A 22,103-nucleotide genomic window follows, 5' to 3' on the forward strand; every position below is an offset into this window, starting at 1 on the left:
ACTGAGAATCTGTCATCTGGAATATATCGGATTTCGATAATTTCTTAATGTTATGTATAATAAGTGTATTGTTACATAGCAATGTGCTGTGAGTTGCGAATGAATATCACACCCTGGATTGCTGGGTTTCAATGTTTGGTTTTGTGCACCTAGGAGGATAATAATAACTTTATTTATATAGCACCTTTTTAATACAAAGTGTTCTACAGAGAAGCAAAGCATAGTCATACATAACGTCAATACCGGTAAACAAAAATGGACCTTACCATAAAGGCAATGAATACAACAAAACCAAACAAATAACCAAAAAGAGTAAATGGAATAGAAAACAAACAAATACATAAAATAAACAAACAAAAACAGGGGAACAAAAGGACGTAAAAGGACGACATTACTTATTAAAAAAAAAGATGTATATTAATACATTTGAATTGGTGTTAGATCCATTCTGTCTCTCTTCCTCTTAGTTTGTGCAGCTCTGCAGTGAGAAGCACCAAACATGAGGGGGAGATATTTTGCAACGCTAAAGCCAGGGCGGAACCCTTGACAGGTTTCACAGTTTCTACACGGGCACCTTTGCAACGGACCAAAGCTAAGTGCCTGGCGAAATGGAAGTGTAAGGGTTTTCTCATTAATTTTAAACTCTGAATATTGTACAATGTGTTTGTTATTTGGCTGCTATATGTTTTTTTGTTATGGTTAAAGATAAGTTACTACGTATTGGTAGCAATTTCCGGTTGATTTATTGATCGAGCTGTGGGGCACATCTTGGAGTGAATAAGCTAGCTAAGATATTAGGCTCGTTTGAGATGAGCCAGTTCTGCGCAGAATCGATCGGCGCGCAATGCATGCCGGTTAGATTTGTGTCCGACTTGGTACCAACTTGCTCTGACGTCATTGCACACGTGGTCAACGATACTCTCACGAGACCAAGCCGGCTGTCTTTCAGAGTCAGTTGCTCTCCAACGACTGCTTGGCCCAGTGCATGATGGGAAACGCCTGGCTCTCGCCACATCAGAGAGCTGATTGGCTCTCAGATCTGACAGCAAACACCACGTGTTGTAGAACATCCTTATTTTATGTGTAGTTGTAATAATTAACCCTCGATTATTGACTATTTATCTCATGTTTAATCTAAAAACACATCTTGTGTGGTTGATAATACAAAATCTTATTTTCATAACACATATCTAAACACATACCACAGGCAGACATACAAATACCAAAGGATGCAGCTACACAGTCATTTCTACATAAATATATATTTATAAACACATATAATAAATCCAAACGTGATCTGTAAACTACAAGTATACAAAAGTTCGGAACCAACAGGAAGTACTTTTTTCCGTGACTTCCTGTGTATACTTTGAAGGCAGCTGACAACTGTCCGACTTGATTGCAGTTTTTTGTCAACGCCTCCTGCTGCGGCCGCCTGCTCTCGTCTGGATTCCAGGCGAGGCGCAGCTCTAACGAACAAGCCTATTAGTACACACTGATAACACCGACAACACTGGAGCAGCTGATGCACACCGATACTTTGTGTTGATGTATTTGTACATAAATATATAGTTTAAATAATGTACTCAATGTAGCCTACTTGTAGGAACTATTGTTTGACAACTAGCTACAAGCACAATTTTTTAAAACTCAACATAATAGACAAGTTTTAAGAGCAATTCTAAAAAAAACAATTCCTTAATTTAGGTCTCTCAAATGTGAGGGATTATAGTTTTTTATTTTACTTGTACTTGACTAAATCTATGACTTGACTATCTAAAGAGTAATTGATAATGGAAATACAGTAAAGCAGTTTTACATTGTTTTCAAACTGGATAAATTAGATTCAATATTTTTTTAAATAATTCAAAACAGGACATTGTCCTTCCTTATTTTGCTTTTGCTTGTCTAAATCACAACTTCCTGTGAATTTTACTCAAAGCATACATTTTTTTATCATGTTTATTTAACCAAAATTATCTAGTCTCAAAGGTAAATCATCCATTTCCGTCTTCATTCAGTAAAGGTGTGAGATCCATTCAAAAGCTCTTAGATACATATGCAGTTTGCAATAGTCTAGAATGAATTTATGCTTAATCATGACTTCTTTGCTTCTTTTCAGGAAAAATGCAAATGCTGCTATGCTCAGTAACTATGAGGTAATGTGTTGTCTCATTGTTTAACATTAAATATTTTTGTCGCGTCCAATCAAGAGATGAGAATAATTAAGTGTGGCTTCAGATTTTTCTGTCTGTGTTTCTCAGGTGTTCAAACTCCTGACAGACCTGAAGGAACAGAGGAAGGACAGCGGGAAGAACAAGCACAGCACCGGGCAGCAGAACCTCAACACCATCATGTATGAGGTAAACACACATCCTCTTTCTCTCTTTTCACTGACTTGTTTTAAACTGTTTCAATAGTGTGACCACAGTTTCCTCTGCATTTCCCCAGACACTGAAGTACCTGTCAAAGACGCCCAGCAGCAGGCAGACTCCAGAGATCGTCAGAGAGTTCCTGACCACCATGATGCCTCACAAACTCACAAAGTCAGTGAGATCAAAGACATATATATATTCATTCATGTTTTTATTTCGAATTTATGGATTACTTAAGATGTATACAGTATTTTTAAGATAAACAAATATACTGTATGCATGTGCTGTTCCTTACATCATATATTCGCTTGTGTGTTTCCCTCATCAGGGCAGAAAAACTGCAGCTATTGAACCACCGGCCACAGACAGCAGTGGAAATTCAGCTTGTGAGTGTTTTACTTAATTGTCGCCAATTACTATTATTACACATTACCATACCTCTCTTATTCATCTTTATCTCTTTTTCCCTATTTGTATACGTTTCCACAATTCTTTCACAGTTATTGTGGTAGAAATTAGCCAGTGTGTCATATGCTAAGAGTTGCTGAAAGGATAATTATTGTGATGTTCTACTTTTTCTTTTCTTTACAAAACTACAAAACATTTTTTTTCTCTGGTCGAGATGTTCATTTATTACGATGAACATCAACCTTGAGTTAGCCCCACCTAAACGTCTGCTGGAAATACTTATTAGAGCACCAGATGATTATTAATCTGCTGGTAAAAATAGTCCCAAACAATTGGTGTATTTTCTATTCTTTGAGTGACATTTGCTGAAAACCACAGTAGAGTTAATATTACACATATTTTCTCTGAGAGAATTAATGTGTTGACATTAAAGCATATCAACATTTTCTAAAATACCCCCAAAATAAAAAAGTTGGCCCGGAATTTTGAATAACATGACGACTGACCAACTGCTCAAGAAAATATGTGTTATTCATGTGTTATTAAGGTGCGATTGATTTGGCGTCTGCAGATAAAGGGATTGACACAATTAAGGCTTGGCAGGTTTATGTGTATAGCATGTAATGTCTTAAATAAGGCAAAGAAAAGGAAACCATTTGTCTGTTTGTGTTCAGATGGTGGAGGAGAGTGAAGAGAGGTTGTCAGAGGAGCAGATCGAGGAGCTCATCCACATGGTTGCAGACGTCCTACCTGGTGACCCAGAGCAGGAGAACGCAGCTCCAGCAGATGCAGAGCTTGATGAAGCCGTTGAACAGTCATGACACAGTGAGAGGCCAGACACCACCCGGAGGTGGAGAACTGGAGCAAAGGCTAAAATGACCACAGAACTGGACTGCTTGCTTTAACCTGCGCCATTTGAACTGAGCAACATGCTGACAGACGGGATTCACAATGACGACCATATAATTACCTCATTACCTTGGAAATGACTCATTAAAAACATTAATAAATGGCAGGAGATTGTTTCTGATTTGCATTTAGGTGTATACATACAAATCATACACAGCTTCCGTAAGTACAGGTTTTTGAACATCGAGGCGTAGATGTCTTGTTTTGCATCAGACTGGTCTGATTTGTATTTCACATCAAAGGATGTTTCTGCAGAGACAGTCTGTTATTAGCCTGATTATATTTTGGGCTTCTGACTCAATCGTTGTCGTCAGTTTCTACCGTGAAGCATAGAAATAAGGGTTTTAGCTGCTGTAGAATTTCCCAAGCTGTAATATAAGTCGGTCATGTAATTAAACTTTGGTACAGCACTAACATCAGGTCAGGCAGTATTATTAAAACGGCTATGTAATAAAAAAGAGAGCAGACGGTATGGACCAAGAGGTGATTGTTGTCTCTTAACAAGGGTAGAGATGCAATCATTTTAAAAACGTGCTGATGCATTCCTTCTGTAACCAAATGAAGCATAACAGCTGAAATGTGTCTGCATTTTTTTTCCCCACTTAAAATTACATGTTCAGCAGGCATTTGCTTGAAGGACGTCTCAATGTACATATAAGGACATGTACAACGGGGACCCTTGATTCTCATGTGGTGCAACATGACAGACTATGAAGAGCTGGTGCTAAATTAGGACAAAATCTAAAATGCATTTTAACGTCAGACAATGGTGGTGTTACCCTCAATGTATCTTTTCTCTGCATCATCCTTTAGGTCTGTGAATGCAACATCAACAACAGGTTCAGGATCAGCTCACGCTTTCTGTGCAGGGATGTTTTGATGAAGCAGAGGAAGGATGTGCTAGTTAGACTTCTGTACATATCTGTTTTGCGCTTCCTGTTAGTGTGTCACATCAGTTTCCTGTACTCACTAAGTACCTTACTGAGGCAAGATGCAAAGACAAAAGTGAAAGTCTGGACAACTTTGTACCAGCACTTCCAGTAGCCCCATGTGATCGGTTGAACTTAGAAGTGAACAGATATGAGGGACACATCTAAGATGTCCAAGACTTTTAATTGTTGCCAACTTTTTCCAAGGATGGATAATCAAACGATCCAAGCAAGCAATTGCCCAGGGACCCACAAACCTCAGGGTCCTGGAAAGCTCCAAGTTTACTATATGTCTACTGGCATGTGCTAATTTATTTAATTTTAAATCAGTTTGAAAATATGCAGCAATCAAGCATATACCATTTGATGAAGGCTTATAATCTGGTTTGGCCTATATTATTTGAGTCTCTGGGTTAGGATGTCTAAATGAATGTGTTTTACCATAAAGCAGACCTGGGGTCAGCTGGTATTGAAGCATAGAAAAACTGTACATGTTGCAGTGGGATGAAAAGGGGTTAAAGGGCCTGTCGTCTAAGTGTTGGCCCCGCGGCCCTGTAGTAATCTGTCAATTGCTTTCTCATTTTGTAAATCACAGTGTGTGCTATTCATGCTGCAATAGGATGTGCTATGTGTTGACTTGGCAGTTTATCCACTCTGTCTGTTTAATAGTAAAGCCAACATGACATAAATCAAGCTAAGAGGTTTTATTATAATTTGATATAGATACATCATTTTGTAAATAAAATACCTGTTGTCAACAAGGGGAAAGTCAGCCATTTATTTTCTTAAAAATATTTGATTACACGCCTTTTATCAGTTCAATACTCATTAATGTGTACATATTTAATTGATTACGGATGCATCTTATTGCTTATTCATGAATTTCAGAGGTTATTTTATGTTTTATTTATTGACATTTGAGAGGCTTGCCTACTAGTAAGTCCCATTTGATTCTCCACAGAGCACGAACAAAGATCCACGGCATACTAAGAGAGTTACCAAAAGCTGGTGTACAAATGAAAAGGTGGGTAAATGAAACGAGGCGGGTTTAACCTCAACTAAATCGCACACTGTGATTAGATTCCCCCTGTGGCCTTTTACCGAGAGCACACGAATCGATGAAGTAAAGTAATTTTAGCCTCGGGGACGAAGGGGGGAAAAAAACCTGGGTTTGTCACTGCGGCGGAATTGCCCTTTAACACCTCAACCAATAGAATCGCCCCAAGCAGATGTGTTGGAGCAGTCAGAACGTCCGCGGACCAATCAGAGCTCAGCATCCTCTGCCTGACTGCGCTCGTACTCACTGGATCCCTTCCCCTCTCTCTCGGCGGTAGATACAGCTCGACTTCTCGCGGAGCAAAGTTACATTGTGAACCAGAAGCGAAACGTTGTGTAATGCGGGGAACACCGCCGTGACCTCCGCCGATATCACCCCCGCATGGTGGGAAACATCAGTGTGTCTCTCGGAGCTGCTGGTTCCAGCTTTTTGGATCGAGGTTCGTGTTGTTTTTTTTTTTGTTTTTTTCTTCTTCGGATTTCGTCAGTTTCACAGACGCTGGTAGGTGAACACCATTTTATCACGGTTATGGTGTATTTACGCCGAGTATTGGCTTCCTCCAGCCTGCTAAATGAGTCTCGGTACAGCGGGTATAACAGTGCACCGCTATAGCGAGCTGGAGGTGGCCGCTGGTCTGTCACGCCGTGTTTGACTGATAGCAGGTCGTTCACCTGGTGGCTGCTGCCTCGGGTGAATTTTTTTGCAGACAAGACGCATCATCAAGTCAGGCCAGATGTTGGTGGATGCTGGGCCTTCAACTTGCAGCCGTTGAATAATCCTATTTCTGTGATAGCCTCATTTGACCCGTTTATGATATATATCTAAATATATATGCACCTGGGTCAGCACATATTTTATGCAACGCGGTAAAAATGTTGCAGCAGCTGCAGTTGAATATGTACCTTTTTAGGATATGTGTTTTTGTTGCCTCTGAGAGGGAGCTATCATTGCAACATTAAGAGAGTAAGAATGACATTTACAAAAGAGCAATATTTGAAGAAAACATTCAATGAAGGGCATTCAAGGTAACATATCCAACAAGGGGCACGCTCCTGACAGCAATGCGTTAACCAGAGAAGGGGACATGTATAAGTTGCTCTCCCTCTCAGACTTTCCCTTTAGCAGGAAGTTGGTGTCATTGCTCCCGCCTGTGAGGAACAAAGAGGCTTTAGATTTCTTGACAACCTGCTGGTCAAAGATGTCCCCCATATGGGCAAAAAAGGGGGCCTGTAATCCTTGATGATGAAGCAGCTGAACTGAACGTGTACATTTTTAGCATATTCAATTATTCTCATATTTTGCCACTGAGGGGAAACAGTTATTAAAGAAAAGAAAACTAAACATACACAACTTAAGAGTCCTAAATTCAACGGTGGGGCATCCAAGGGAACGGCTCTAAGAATGCACTGGCTCTTGACATGAGTGCAGGTTAAATGTCGCAGATGTTAGACCTTCCCTTTGGCAGGAAGTATGTGTTCCCTCCTGTGAAGAGGAGGGAATGCTGGCTTTGACTCTCCTGACAACCTTCTGCTCAAATATGTCAGTTGTCTTGCCAGCCAAAGTCTGCTTATAGACTTAGTTTGTTGTTTTGTCCTTGATCAGTGAACAGATTGGCCTTTTCAAGGTCAATCCCCCGAGTATCAGAGGAGCTGTCTTCGCAGAAACCTCTAGTCCAGGCGTGTCTAGTCAATCAGGTAGTTTTGGTTTTGTTTGCCCATGTTCCAGACGTCTCTCTTTGATATTACTGCTTCTGCTCTAATACAATGGTGGTGAACAGAAGGAAAATGAAATGTATACAACAAGTCTACAGGAACATCTCTCACTATAGAAACCATCCCTCACTGTTGAACAGTGGCACCAACTTTGCCTTTAAGAAATTGTGAAGGTCATTAACACTATTTTATAGACCAAATAAATGATGAAATTAATCCATAAAGAAAATAATTATTTTCAAAATTCAAGGGAACTGGCCCTTTAAATCTGTTGAGGGGAAAAAAAGCAGCAAGGCTTGTCTTAAACCACTGGCCTAATTCTCTGCAAAACTCCAAGTGGCTTAATCTCTGCATGGAAATGCATTAGAATTACATGTAAAGCTTGTGGATACCACTGGACTTAGCATGGCTTAAGGCAGCACCTAAGTATCCCAGCCAGGCAGTGGTGTCCTCATTTTCCTTTTTACGCTGTGATCATCGGACTGAATTTTTACAGGCAAGCTACTCCAGCCCAGCAGAGAGAGAGGAGTTCCCCACGTGGCATCCAGATGTTAGACTGCTTGCACGTTCAATCTGAGCAAGACAGAAACCAAAATGAAATGAAGAAAGGGAGACGTATTCCATATTTGCTTCTGTAAGAAGTAAAACGGCTGTGAATTTGAGTTCCAAAGCTTCAGTGTTGCTTTAAAAGTAATCCAAACACTGCAGTGAAATCAGCATTTAGAGAAATTAGTGAAGAAGTCAATATAGTTATTGAATGTTTAGCTGAATTCAATTCTTTTTTAGTTTGTTGTGTGCCAATAAGAGGAATCGGATGCTGTCTTGCGCTGCTGAATCTGCTCGTAGGCATATTGCAGAAGTGAAATGGGGAAGTTGCCGGATGACTCACTTGGTCAATAGTAATATGATCTTAAACAAATTGCTTTGAGTTTCACTGTGGCAGAAACTGTCAGTGAGAATAAAAACACGAGGAAGCTAATTAGTGTATTCAGATACACTGCCTGGGAGTGTGTCTGCGTTGCATGTCGCAGTTAACTTTGATATGACTTAACGGTCAGTGGCTCCCCAGAGGAAAGATTCAAAATAGCTGCCTTGAGAACCAAAATTGGATGCGTTTCAGCCCCTCCGCAAGTCAGTACAAGTGTTCTTGGCAAAATAACACAGAAACAACCGCCACCACCACCACCACTCCCTGCTTGCTTATAATAACTCACTCGTGCAGGGCAGTGGCTATAATGTTTGGAGTTACTCACTTATTTGAAATTTGAAATATGATGATTATTTTGTTACTTGGCAAGTTGGGAAATCACGCATTCTGTATTTGGTTGGAAGCAACATCAACTGATTCTGCTGCAGTTCTTGTCTTGAAGTGCTCTTCTCATGTTTTAGGAGAGATGGATAAGAGACTTGGTTGGCAGCGGAGCGCAGCAGGCCTAGAGCCTGCTGTCGGACAACAGGGCTGAGGAGCTGCAGAGGTGTGAGGAGTTTCCAGAGGACACTCCACTCTCCTGGCCTTCCTCAGCATCCTCTCAGCTGTTTTTCTCGCAGTCATCCTCACTCATCCAGGCTTTCAGTGTGCAACTAAATCTGGAACTGAGCTTTGCTGAAATTTAAGAGGTCGCTGCATTCACATCTGATTCCGGCCTCCGGCGCCCCCGAAAATAGTTTAATGTCCCCCTGAATCTGGACCATGAGGAACACCAAATCGAGCCTGCTGCTGGGCTGCATGCTCCTCTGCTCCGCCTCCCTGATCTACCTGGGCATGAGCGGGATAGATTGCCCTCCGAAAAGCCATCGGTACCGGTGGATGGAGCTCAACATGGGCTCAGCCAATCACAGCTTATCCCTGAATGAACATTTCCCTGAAGACACGCCCCTCATCTTCATCGGAGGCTTTCCCAGGAGCGGCACCACGCTAATGCGCGTCATGCTGGATGCCCACAATGCTGTTCGGTGCGGGGAAGAAACCCGAGTGATTCCCCGCCTCTTGGCCATGCGCGCCACCTGGAGCCGCTCGGTGAAGGAGAGGATACGACTGGACGAGGCCGGCGTCACCGACCAGGTGTTGGACTCAGCCGTGCGAGCGTTCCTGTTAGAGGTGAGCTGATCGGTGCCTCTGCACCTGTTCATCTACATGTTTGTGTGTGGAAAGAATGTTTCAGCTTCCGGATGATGCGTTTGCATGCACAGGGTTATTAAAAGCTGTTGTACATATTTCAATGTAGATATTAGGCAGAATATGCAGGGTTTTTTTCTCATTATTATCTGTTATTTTATTGATTAATCAATGAATTATTTGTCTCTGGTTGTCGGATGCTCATCTCTGTTATTGTGCATTACATATATATTTATATTTAGGAATGGTTTGCATGTAGCAGCTGTGGTGTTCCTTGTTGTAACATTCCCTCCATGTGTTTCAGGTGATAGTCGGCCACGGGGAGCCTGCACTTCGCCTTTGCAACAAGGACCCGTTCGCCCTGAAGTCTCTCTCATATCTGTCACACATCTTCCCAAAAGCCAAATTTGTGCTCATGGTACGAGACGGACGGGCAACCGTCCACTCCATGATATCACGCAAGGTATGCTGGGTTTCTTTCTCTTATCAGGGATGCGATCAGACGAACTTCCTCACAGGCTCATGTTTCCAAACAGCCGTTGAGACACAATACATTTTCCATTCTGTGTTTCGCTCTCTGTTGTGATCAGCCTCTCGCGTTCATCTTGTCGTGCTGCCTCCATTCACAGGTGACCATCTCCGGCTTTGACCTGACCAGCTACAAGGACTGCCTGACTAAGTGGAGCAGCGCGGTGGAGACCATGTTCAGCCAGTGCCAGGCCGCTGGGGAGTCCAGATGTTTGCCCGTCCGCTACGAGCAGCTCGTCCTCCACACAGAGGAGGAAATGAGGAAGTTACTTCACTTCCTGGAGCTGCAGTGGGACCCATCAGTGCTGCACCACGAAGAGCTGATTGGGAAGGCTGGTGGTGTGTCTCTGTCCAAGTAAGTGTGTGAAATCTGTCTGTGTGTGTGAGTGCACACCAAGTCAACTCTAGTGGTACCTGACAATGCAGATAGTTTCAGTTTCATGTGCTGAGGTTTTACAGATTTTCTGGAGAGGCAAGACATTTTTTCAAATGTATGTTGAAGTCAATATAAGTGTTGCATGTTTACAGATCTTCATCTGTCTGTGTGTTTCATTCGGCTTTATTATTCCTCCTGTGAATTCCCACCTCACTGGCTTTGAGGTATATTTCAGGATTACAGGTGTAATATCTGACAGGCTGCTAAAAGGCAGCTGTGATTCTCACTTCTCACTCTTCTCTCTCTGTCTGTCAGTCAACTCAACACATTCCTGAGCTGCTGTGGCAGAATTTGCTTAAATCTGTGCTGCTTGTTCATGACAAAATCTTATATAACATCATATATAAATCTGAAGTTCTCTACTTTTAGCGATGTATATATTTTTTTAAATATAAAGATTAAAGATTGATTTATATTTTGGCCAGGATTTTTGTAATATTATCTTCTTGCCATTCGTCTTGTGTTATGTGACAGGATGTGGATGAAAGAGATGCGACACAGGTAATTTAAAGCGTATAGATCGATCGAGAGGAAATCTATTTTTACTCGCCCTGTCCACTCTAGGGGTCAGAGTCCAGGGTCAGTGGAATCACTCCACAACTACGTTGTTATTTTATACTCTTTTTTTTTTCTTCATACACTTTAATAAACTACCAGTTATTTATACTACATTGTGTCTCCCTACGTTTCCAAGAAATAGTGTTTGACAAAAACTATTGCCAGAGTAGACGACGCTCAGACCGCAAGGTACAAATGTTTGTTGAATAAAACACTTTTTGGGACGTTTTGGATGTGTTTTTAAGACTACAGGCTTTAAAGTTAATTTTGTTATTAACAACTAAATACTCAAAACGCCTGCTTGTCTTTAAGGAAAATGACTGTCTTTTCTAAAGCTGCAACTAACAATTATTTTTAGTATCGATTTCTGTTCATGTAAGAAAATGGTAAAATGTCGTACAAAACCAACAGCTGGTTTTAAAGAACCAACAATCTAAAACCATAAAGACTGTCATAGTAGACTGAGAAGCATTTTTGATTGATTTATTAATTATCTGAATTGTTGATGATTTGTTTTTTTTGTGGTTTCACTAATTGAATGGACTAAATGTTTCACCACTAGTCTATGTTGTACCTTCATGCATAATTTGCTAGCTATCCTTAGAAAGACTTAAAATGACCCCATTTAAACAGGGGCGTAGCCAGGAATTTAGAATTAGTATTAAGATTACTTTTGAGAACCAAAAAAAGGTCTCTAACTGCTGCATCAAATCCGTCTCCACTATGCCACATAGATCATTGTATTGGGAAAACACAAAATCCCTATATTTCATATCGATATATTTAATGCCTAAAAACTCTGAAGATGCATCTTAAGTATCCATAAAAACACAACATGTGCGAGAATTCATTAGAGACTGTAAACTCCACCTTGTTTCAGTAAACCAAATCCAGGAAATATCACCGAGAACATATACTATAGACCTCACTGACCTGCACCATCAAGGTTCGTCATGAGTGAATATTTAAGTATATTATGTTGTTTTTTCCTCCACTGAACTGAACTGCAGCTCAAAGCGAGAGCTAGATATGAACACACAAGTCATCTATTATGAATCCACTGATCCACTAGTTTCATCTTAAGCAGCCAAACATTTTAACATCAAGTAAAGCTTTCAATCAATCCAGTTAAGTTTTTCTTATTTCTTATTTGTCAGGATTCAAATAGAGCATCTCTTCGCAGGGCAGAAGCCTCGGGGATTTGGTGGGAATTTGGCTGCTTCAAACTGGAAAAAAAACCTGGCGTGTATTTGAAGGAATGAGTCCACAATCTGAGAGAATTAGCACCCTTACTTTGATTAGTTATGCAACGATTGGTGCAATATTAGTCACCCAAATGTTTTATAACCTCCTCAGAAATGTAAATTCTCACAAAATGTGGCATGTTGTGGTTCTGAATCGTGTATCCAAGCTTGCGTACAAATGTACTTATTTAGGGTGGGCAGGTTGAGATGTATGGAAGATTTAAAATGCCCAAATAAAACAAAGAAATAATTAATTAAAACATGATGATTATATATATATATATTTTTAATATTCATGAACATGATTTTCATGGACACAGTAAATGCATACATAACAATGAAACACAGCAATATAACAATGTGTTAGATTTCACTTCAAATGTTTGAATTGTTTTCATTTTCTTCTCTTCCGTGACTAATTACAAGTTACATAATTAGTTCAGAACATTTTCTCCTCCATGAAACTCGTAGCATTACGAACACACAACACATGAGCTAAAGGTGTGTTTGTGTGCAGGGTGGAGCGCTCCACGGACCAGGTGATGAAGCCGGTGAACACAGATGCCCTCTCCAAGTGGGTCGGTCACATTCCCTCTGACGTGATAAGCGACATGGCTGAAATCGCCCCCATGCTGGCTCGCCTGGGCTACGACCCCCACGCCAACCCTCCCGACTACACGAGATCGGAGCCCATGGTGTCGCTGTTCAACTACTCACAGGTGGGGTTAAAAAACTGATCTGAAGAAGAACAGAATCACAGGTCGTTGTTTTTTTTTACTTTTCTAAAAAGAAAAATACCCTGTTTTTTTTTTTTCTTTTCTTTTCTTAAAGGAAAATTAAATACGTTGTTCAATCAGACTTGTGATGAATGGTCATCATACATTAAATCTATTTCATCTTGATTAATTACTTAAAAATGAATAATTATTTTTTAAATAAGTTATTATTATTATTGATTAAACAACTGTGTGGTTTGGCACAACAGATTTTCACCTGGCGTTTATGTAACCACGCACCAAAACAAATATGTTCCTGTTGCCAGAGATTGTGTTCACCAGAGTTTACAATGACAATTGTGGTTTTGCAAGTTGACCCCTTTGAAAATGAGGACACCAGTAATAAGCCACAGCCGCTCTAAATATACATAAAGCTAGTGTTGCAGATCTATTAATTCTGTTTTGAAATCAGCATAAAATCAAAAATAACTGAAACTGATGACTCCTAAAGATACTTTAATATCAAAAAACTAACAAGATTGCCAAATATGTGTGGTACTGAAAAGAAAGAAGACTTTTCTTCAACTTCCATAATGTTGTCTTTACTCTTCACAATGTCCAAGGGAAACACCAGCAGCTTAGTTCTTGCACACATCACATGTCTGTCGCTGCTGTAACCCTGAAGCGTAGTACGTCACCCCTTAATAACCAACTATAGATCCAGCTTTAACCACTACCCCAAATAGGAACAACAACATTATTTCCCACTCAGATCATCTTGACGATATTAATGCTCTGAATTCCGCGTGTATTGCACTTTTTATTTTATTTTTCAAGTTGTCAAGATGAATCAAAGCCACCACAGTTGGAGGATGCAGTTTTGATGTGATTTACAATCACACATCCTCTTAATTTTCTCTTTCAGCTTTTAAATTCCAGTCATACTAACTAGAACGTTGTGTCTTTGCTTTCCACAGAATTTGAAATCAGCAGAGACGCCACACCCCAGTTAAACGAAAGAGAAAAGTTCTGCTCCGGTGCTCCACGATATTGATGCACTTTAAAGACAGACTTCCAGCTCAGCAGTAATTACACCTCACAGGAAAATTTGGAAAGTGTCCCATGTGTATTTTTGGATTGTTTGTAAGACTAATGTGCAGTGTTAGTGTCTGAACACTGTAGAGCGACTCATCAAGTGGTTTGGGTTTTATATCTCATGTGGACTACCTGCTCGACAGGGGAACCGACAGTATTACGCTGCACTTTGACTTCCTCTCTGCTCGTACCTGAAAGTATTTCTATATGTCTGTAAAGTTGTATGATTCAGCACAAATGTGACTTTAGACTAATATTTCACTTACTGAGATTTCAGTCAGTGTTCATGAAGCATAATGACTGTATATTTTTAAAGATGTACTTTTATTTTCTTAATAAATTATTTTGATGTTGACCATTCATTCAGTAATCTAAAGTTGTTCATTCTGAATTGATTGTTTTTTTATTGTTGTATATTGTTGGTCATGAATAAAAACTAATCTAAATGTCTCTTTATGTATCTAATGAGGTCTACGTATTTTTGTTTTACTCACTCATATTGCTGTGTGTGCATATTTGACAGACAGCTGAGCCTCACCGCCCTCTCACAAACACGTTTTTTGACATACAGTTTGCCATCACGTCACCCTTAATTTTCGATGGTTCAGTAGAAATAATGTCCAAAGTTACATGTGGTCAAACTTGTTTTGACTTTAATGTGACAAATGTAAATGTGCAATTGAGTGGGCTGCTTAGTGATAAAGAGAAAAATATGATCATTGAGCTAAAGTGACCTTTGCCCTCTATGTTGCATATTGAGCCACGAGCAGCAGAGCAGGCCGCTGTACCTGCTGGTCTCTGGATGTTGAACATGGCATGCACTGTGTTTGGTTCCTCTGTTGGTGGGTGGGGAGCTCGACGCCACACGCCCCTTCTGCTGGGCAGTGTATGGTTAACTTGGGTGGGAGGGGCTTCTGAGCTGCACCTGATCATGTACAGGAGACACCTGGAGAACTGAGAGACACACAAGTAGAGGAGGTTGAGGGAGCATAATGAATATGATGCAGAATCAGAAGTTACATTCAGATGTCCGAGCAAGAAGATAGGAAATGTTTCTTCCTCAGCTACATGAGGTGGGATGTAATCGCAGAGGATAGTTGTTGGCGAAATGTGCCGGGTAAGGCAGGGATACAAGCCAAGGCTGGATTGCCAGCTGGGCAAAGCAGGCAAGTTAATTAATTCTAGCCTGGTTTCAGAGTACCTCTGAATCTCCTCCCACATCTTCAGCAATGCAAATAGGTCTGACGTTGTGCCCAGTGATGCCTGTTTCCACGAGCTGGAGACACAATCAACCAAATCAGAGCTTTGTGGGCAGAATAAAAGCTGCTTAGCTACACCCATGAAAAACAATGACAGACATACCAATAAGTGTAGGTGACATTAAAGGCTTATGAAGGTTGTCCCAAGTCGACTACAGTGACTGAACATGACTGAACATGATTCTTGAAGGACACATTTGTCACTTGCTGCTGATTGGTTTGAGCAAATTAAAACAAATTTAGTGTTTACAGTTCATTCAAATGAAAACAAATGTTTTACTATTTTTTACGATTATTAATGTGGGGGGTTTTCTCTCAAGTCTGTCTTAAAATGATGTTCACATACATCATAATCATTCCTCCTTTCCATCCTGGCTGTAAAGAGATCCTTTCTTCAATGGGAGAGATGGAGGACTACAGCTTTAACCCATGTGTGCAAAAAATCATTTCAAAGCCAGGAGCAACAGGTAAAATGTATGTAAGGACACGTGATCATTAAAGAGAAATGCCACCAAAAGTTGTGTTCAGTCATTTGGTTCTCCAGAGGGATCTGCGTGAAGTCTGATAACTTGAATCAATGTCGGTTCGGACTGAAGACTACAGAGGTAGAAAGAAGTGAGCTTACCAGATTTCTGTAGCTGCTCCTCGTCTATGTTTAAGGCTGGCAGCTCAAGGCTGAATCGGCCATTATTAGCATAACACACCAAAATGTCCAAAAAACCTCAAGTTGCATTGTGAGTAATGTGGGCGCCAGGTTTTGACAAGGAAGAAAATGTTGTCTCTGCTCCTGCTGCATTAATTTTTATCCTTTTTTTAAAACTCCATTGTGAGTCCAACGATGTAGCGGGCTAAATTGTTTATTTATATTGGATTTAAACTTATAAAAACATATTTAAATAGAGATTTTGCTGCGTTGCAAAGTTATATACTATGGTTCAGCAAACCAACTTTGTCATGGATCGTGGTTATCTGGATCGTGGTCCATGCCTACTACTCATTATATGAATAATTTCATATATTCATTGAATGTGCTCTGTTACGTTATTCGTTCTGGTCACAAGACATCTATTGCTTCTATCCATCCGGGGAGAGGGATCCTCCTCTGTTGCTCTCCCTCAGGTTTCTTCCGTTTTTTCCCTGTGAAAGGGTTTTTTACTATCTTTATTTGGAGAAGTTTTTCCTGATCCGAGTTTAGTTGATTAAAGCAAATGGCATTTAGAGGATGGTGGATGACTTTGTGTCAGATATTTACAGGGGTTAGTTGGTACCTGGTTGTTGAGCAGCACATAAATAACAGGGTTGAGGACGGTGCTGGTCTTTGCCAGCAGGGACGGGATTAAACTGGCAGCAGGCGGCACCACGCCGGGCTGTCCAAAGGAGGCGAGCATCGCCACCACACCGTATGGCATCCAGCACAATAGGTAGCCTGTCACCATGGATACCACCATTAGAAGGACACGGGCTTCCCTGCGCTCAGCTGAGGACCGATTGATCCTGGTGACCTGGACAAACAAACATAGACGCTTTCACAAACACTGGTGGACGCACAAAGACGTCACATATTATTGAGGGGTCAAAGGTCATTCCACATGCTCACCTGTCTGGCCACTGCTCGCACAGCCAGCAGGATCCTCCCATAGCAGAAGAACATGAGCAGCAGCGGCAGCAGCAGGCAGAAGACGAACAAACAGCAGATGTAGGAGCGAGCTGCGGCCGAGCGCTGGTGCCACTGAACGGAGCAGATGGTGCCGGGACCCTCCGGCCCGTAGCTGCTCCACAACACACAACATATGCTCTGATTTCTTCTGCTGCATGTTTAACATTATTGATTGATGTGTTGGGATGTGTTTATTATCTCTGTTTGGAACTGAGAAATGGAATGGACTCATTTTATTTTATTGAGTTGCTCATGTTAAGATGGCAGACACCTCCCCTACATGCTATTTTTTTTCTCTGCACTATAATATTTTCCAGTTGGCTGTCAAAACTCAGTTAAATGCCAATAACTTTGAAAAGCCCTTTCTTAATTTTAATGCCAATTTGTCTCTTTTGAGACAGGCTTGAGATAAGGTTCCTCAAATAAACAAATTAACATTTTACCTTCTCATTCTTTCAGGAGATTACTGATTATCATTTGCCCGTAAAATAAATGGCATATTAACTCAGTAAGTCACATTGTGAAGTTAGGTAGAACATTTGCAGATGACCAAAACGTGTGGCTTAATTAAGTTGTTTTCTTTTACGGCACTAATTTCTATATTCACTTTTTATTCAAGTGACTAAACATTCCTATAGTTTTAACAGCATCAGTCTGAATAAGAGAATGATTGATCTAATAATGAGTGAAATGATGGGTTAATACTGGGGCAGTACAGACCTGCTCCAGCCCAGCAGCGGTGGCAGAGTCCAGATCAGTGAGTAGAGCCAGGAGGCCGCTACAGCGAGCCTGGCCCGGCGGTACTGAGAGGGCTCGGAGCCTAGGTGGGTTCTGCCTAGCACCGCAGAGTACCGCTCCAAAGACAGCAGAGAGAGAGACACCAGAGATACGATACCTGACAGAGAGAGACACACATTCATTCAGTATAGGACAACAGTTAGACAGAGACAACCATCTCTCCATTTATTAGCCTGATTAATGTACTATTACATTTATCTGCTGCAGTTGAATTTGCAGATTACAATTTGGCATCCAAAACATATTCAAGCTATATTATTGTTAAAGATTAAACTACCTAAAGTATTCAAATATCTGTAATTTAAATCCTGCTAACAAGTTAGTCATTATTAGTATATTACAATATCATAATATTACCCTTACATTGTCTATTTTACAGAATGATTATACTCTCAGTTTTTTCTTATGGACATTTCACATACAATTCATATGCCACAGTTATATTTACAGAATGTTGCAACATTAAGGTGATATATACAATAAATGCATTGCATGTAATGCATCAATAATTATAATAGCTTATTATTCTGAAATTGGTTATGTTGCTTTTACTTTTGGTATTTTGAAGCCACATTATTTTTTTCAATTTCATCGAGGAGTTTCAAATCTCCTCAATAACTCACCGAAAAACGCGTTGGAGAAACCGTACCACCGGCACCCGTAAGACCCGGTCAGCCACCTGCCGCGAACGCTGGCCGCGAAGCTTAGGGGAGTCCCGAAGATGCAGACGAGCATGTCACTGGCGCTGATGTTGATCAGCAGCACGTTCACCGGACTCACCAGCCCGGGGAAGCGCGAGAACACCATGAGCACGAGGAAGTTACCGAGGAAGCCCAGGACCAGGATGAAGCCCAGAGCCACGGTCGCCGCGGTGTGGCCCGCCCGGCCCAGCGCCGCGCCCGCGGGGTCCGACCCGGAGCTGTGCCCGGTGCTGAGATTGTTGCTCTGCTGCAGGAGGACAACCATGGCCAGCTGGTAGAGTGACTCAAACCAGAGACATGGGGGCGCGTCATGAAACAAAGAAAGACAATTAAACGTTGGAGATTAAGGATTGTTTTTTACCTGCTAATTCAGTGGGGGAGTTTCCACACTAGGGGAAAACAACAACAACACTATTCAGCGCATTGAGTACAAACACAATACTTCAAGATTTTTAAATATGAAGTGGGGAGGAGAGAGAACGTTATCTTCCTCAGATGGCTGAAGAGTAAAATCTCCTATCTGAATTTTTTTTTGGAGAATACAAAAAAAAGTGTTGTTTTCTTGCAGAATTATATTTGTTAAGGATACATGATACAAAATACAAAAAAATACAGAAAGACAAAAATACACAAAGTGCAGATATAGTTTCCCCACTTTTCCTGGATCATTTTGCAGATACAAGGTTTTACACTTTGGTCATCAATATGCATGAGTTGCTCCATATTTGAACACCCCACTGTGTTCACTTATTTAAAAGATAAGATCAGTATCACTTTTTTTGTAAAACTATCTTAATAGTATGAACACATATTTTGAGACAATACAATATATAGATTTTAAAACAGTTTCAACACATTAGCCAATGACTAAATCACAGTTATTTACAGTTTAAAAAAAATAGAAAGTGAAAAACGTATCCAAACCTTCAATAAGATCACAGACACTGCCACAAAGAAAGAATGAAAGAAACAATCAAACAGAGATTCACAAGATGACGTTTTCCTGCATGGAGATGACCATCACTCTGACACTTTATTCTGTTCCGTTATTTCTAGACCAGATTGGGGACCTACATAACTGAGCCAACATATCAATAATACAAGCTGTGGTTGACTCAGAGGATGAGCCAAGAACACACTGACGCTGGCAGCATTAACCGATGAGATGCTGACACTAATGAACAGGCAAGAAAACCCTCCAATCATTCATTTACGTTTAGAGCAAAAGATTCCACAAGTAAGTTGTAGAAATACAACTTTGAATTCTGCATGTATTTTTAAACGCTGGTGATTTTGACCCTGTTCATTTTTTTTCGTATAACTTTTAAGAAAAGATTTGCCGAAATAGTCTATTCCTTAGCACCTTACTTAACTAGTGTATACAAAGCACTTCGAAAATGGTAATTAATACATTTGACTCTAAAACTTTACATGAATTGGTTGAGTCGGCTGCTCTTATGATCTTATATGACCAAGCAAGATGTGGGTGTTTGCCAACCTTGATGTTTGTCACAACCGTCACTAGACGGTAGTGCTTTTATTTTGTTGTCTTGTCACTTCCTGGTTTACTTTGAAATCATCCTCCTGTGTCATGTCTGCTGTCTTTACTTCCTCATGTGTGATTACCTCTCCCTGCCCTGACGTGTTTCACCTGTGTCTCGTTAACTCCCCTCCCAGTGTGTATATATACTCTGTGCTTCACTTGTCTCGTTGCCAGTTCGTTTTTCTTCACCTGTGAGTCAACTTACCAGCGTTTTTCCTGCCTGATATCCTGTTCTGATTCCGACGTCCCTTCGTTTCCGAGTAAGCCCGATCCCTGCCTGTACCTCTGCCGAGTTTGACTGCCTTCCTGTGAATGACCCTGGACTGTTTACGTTGGCGATTCTACTCTCCCCTGAGTGAGACAGCTGCTCTCACCACAGCGGGTCAGAGCCTTGCCGACCGGCCTCAGTCCCTCCCCAGTTACATCGGGAGAACCTTCGGCGGTCCTTCTCCAGAGACTCTATCCTGTTGCAATATTACCTTTATCAATAAAGGAATTCTTGTGAACTTTACTCTCTGCCTCGGGTCGTGCATTTGGGTTCTTTCATTAGTGCTCCGGCGTGACAATGTTACTTGTTACCACACACACGTTCATTGAAACGAGCCAGACGCGGGTCATGTTGATCCTCTTGTAACACTTTCTTCACTTTATATAAATCAAAGCCTAAACACAGTTTATCTTGTGATGTATGCGAAACATATATGTGCATTAATTCATAATATAATTGATATATTTTCACTAATGAGGACAAGATATATTGATATTAAATCATTAATAAAGAAGTCCAAGGGGGCAATTGTAACAGTGATTGCGGGCGATTGTAACACTAACAAAATAAGGCATTTTAACCCACTGTATTTCAAGTAATCCCCTCATACGTTATATATATATATATATATATATATATATATATATATAGGAATAAATATCAGACTTACTGTCAATATAAAACACATTATTTTATACCAAAAAGTATGGTTATCGATGAACTGCGATAGAACAAACCTTTGTGTGTAATGAATACAATAAATCATCATGAGCAATGATTAGTTTAGTATGTTTTCTACTGTTCAGTTTTAAACTTAACAGATATTTTGTATTTTGGAAACAGACAGTCCTGTTTGCCCCGAACAGTGGGGGAAGAAGTATTCAGATTGTTTAAAGTGTACCACAGTGTAGAAATACTCCAAATGGCCCATTTTAGAATCATATGTTTGACATAAACTGCTATCACTCTTGTGCAGATTGTGAATTTGAACCAAATAATCGGAATGGGCGCATCTTCTTAGCATGAAGAATTTGAATCCATCACTTCACAATTCATCAGTTCAACGCCCCCATAAATAATTCCTGACAGGATTTAGATATTGTACATGGTCACCGTGACGCCAACATAATTATGTATCCATAAATAATTGTGTATTTGAATCCTTATTTAGTCTAGCTGTGTAGCCTCATAGTGTTTTCCAGTGTGATCATTTCAGTCAAATAAATAGAGATTTATAACAAACAATACTTTGAATACATAATACAAATTATATGAAATCTCAACAACAACAAAAGTACTTGTTGTTGTTGTACTATGTTTAAGCCCATCCTCCCACTGAAAAGTAAAATTACTTACTGCAAGGTCTGTAAGCACACTTTGATGTAATACTTAACGTGTGCCACTGGAGGGCGATATTTTCTTATTGTGTGAAATATATTTCATCTCTTTTCTCTTATTTTCCTTCTTCTCATCCCTATTCATTTTAGTATATATTCGTTTTTACCTATAACCTTTTTTATTTAATGTACACATGTGTGTATGGACACATCAAAACCAAACTTTTATCTTTTATGAATAACACATTCATGATCACACAATTTGGATTTTAAATCATCAGTCATCAGTCAAAACAACTTTAAATGTCTTTAACAACACAGAGGCAGTCAACTATCATTGAGGGAACAATACGTTTACATTTTAAATTCTAAAGTTACACATAGTGGGTTTTAAAGGGTAGATACCAATGTTTTTAGACACAGTGGCCTGAAACATGTCATTTTTTAAAGAAAATTT

The 22,103-nt window shown here is 40.3% G+C and overlaps 2 protein-coding genes and 1 pseudogene across 3 annotated transcripts; 2 read left to right on the top strand and 1 right to left on the bottom strand.

Annotated features, from left to right (window-relative positions):
* Positions 1-589: 589 nt before the first annotated feature.
* On the top strand, positions 590-3,802 carry crcp (calcitonin gene-related peptide-receptor component protein). The gene is made up of 6 exons (XM_079238005.1): positions 590-616; positions 2,123-2,159; positions 2,265-2,363; positions 2,452-2,546; positions 2,704-2,761; positions 3,458-3,802. The coding sequence occupies exons 1-6, from the start codon at positions 609-611 to the stop codon at positions 3,602-3,604; spliced, it is 444 nt and encodes a 147-aa protein (XP_079094131.1). The 5' UTR covers positions 590-608; the 3' UTR covers positions 3,605-3,802.
* Positions 3,803-9,080: 5,278 nt separating this feature from the next.
* On the top strand, positions 9,081-14,533 carry tpst1l (tyrosylprotein sulfotransferase 1, like; the record flags this gene model as incomplete). The annotated part of the gene is made up of 5 exons (XM_079237502.1): positions 9,081-9,488; positions 9,811-9,969; positions 10,136-10,389; positions 12,790-12,991; positions 13,966-14,533. The coding sequence occupies 5 exons, from the start codon at positions 9,081-9,083 to the stop codon at positions 13,999-14,001; spliced, it is 1,059 nt and encodes a 352-aa protein (XP_079093628.1). The 3' UTR covers positions 14,002-14,533.
* A 293-nt stretch (positions 14,534-14,826) lies between these two features.
* On the bottom strand, positions 14,827-18,763 carry LOC306753614 (pinopsin-like; annotated as a pseudogene). Its single transcript has 5 exons — positions 18,421-18,763; positions 17,720-17,894; positions 16,940-17,111; positions 16,611-16,844; positions 14,827-15,037 (listed from the first exon to the last, which is right to left on the bottom strand). The product of its transcript is annotated as a pinopsin-like (transcript).
* Positions 18,764-22,103: the final 3,340 nt, after the last annotated feature.

The sequence above is a fragment of the Taurulus bubalis genome, assembly GCF_910589615.1.
Source record: "Taurulus bubalis genome assembly, chromosome: 2".
Lineage (NCBI taxonomy): Eukaryota > Metazoa > Chordata > Actinopteri > Perciformes > Cottidae > Taurulus > Taurulus bubalis.

Coding starts and splice junctions, on each gene's coding strand:
- crcp (XM_079238005.1), top strand. Junction 2,160..2,264: donor CTATGCTCAGTAACTATGAG/GTAATGTGTTGT, acceptor TGTGTTTCTCAG/GTGTTCAAACTCCTGACAGA. Junction 2,364..2,451: donor TCAACACCATCATGTATGAG/GTAAACACACAT, acceptor GCATTTCCCCAG/ACACTGAAGTACCTGTCAAA.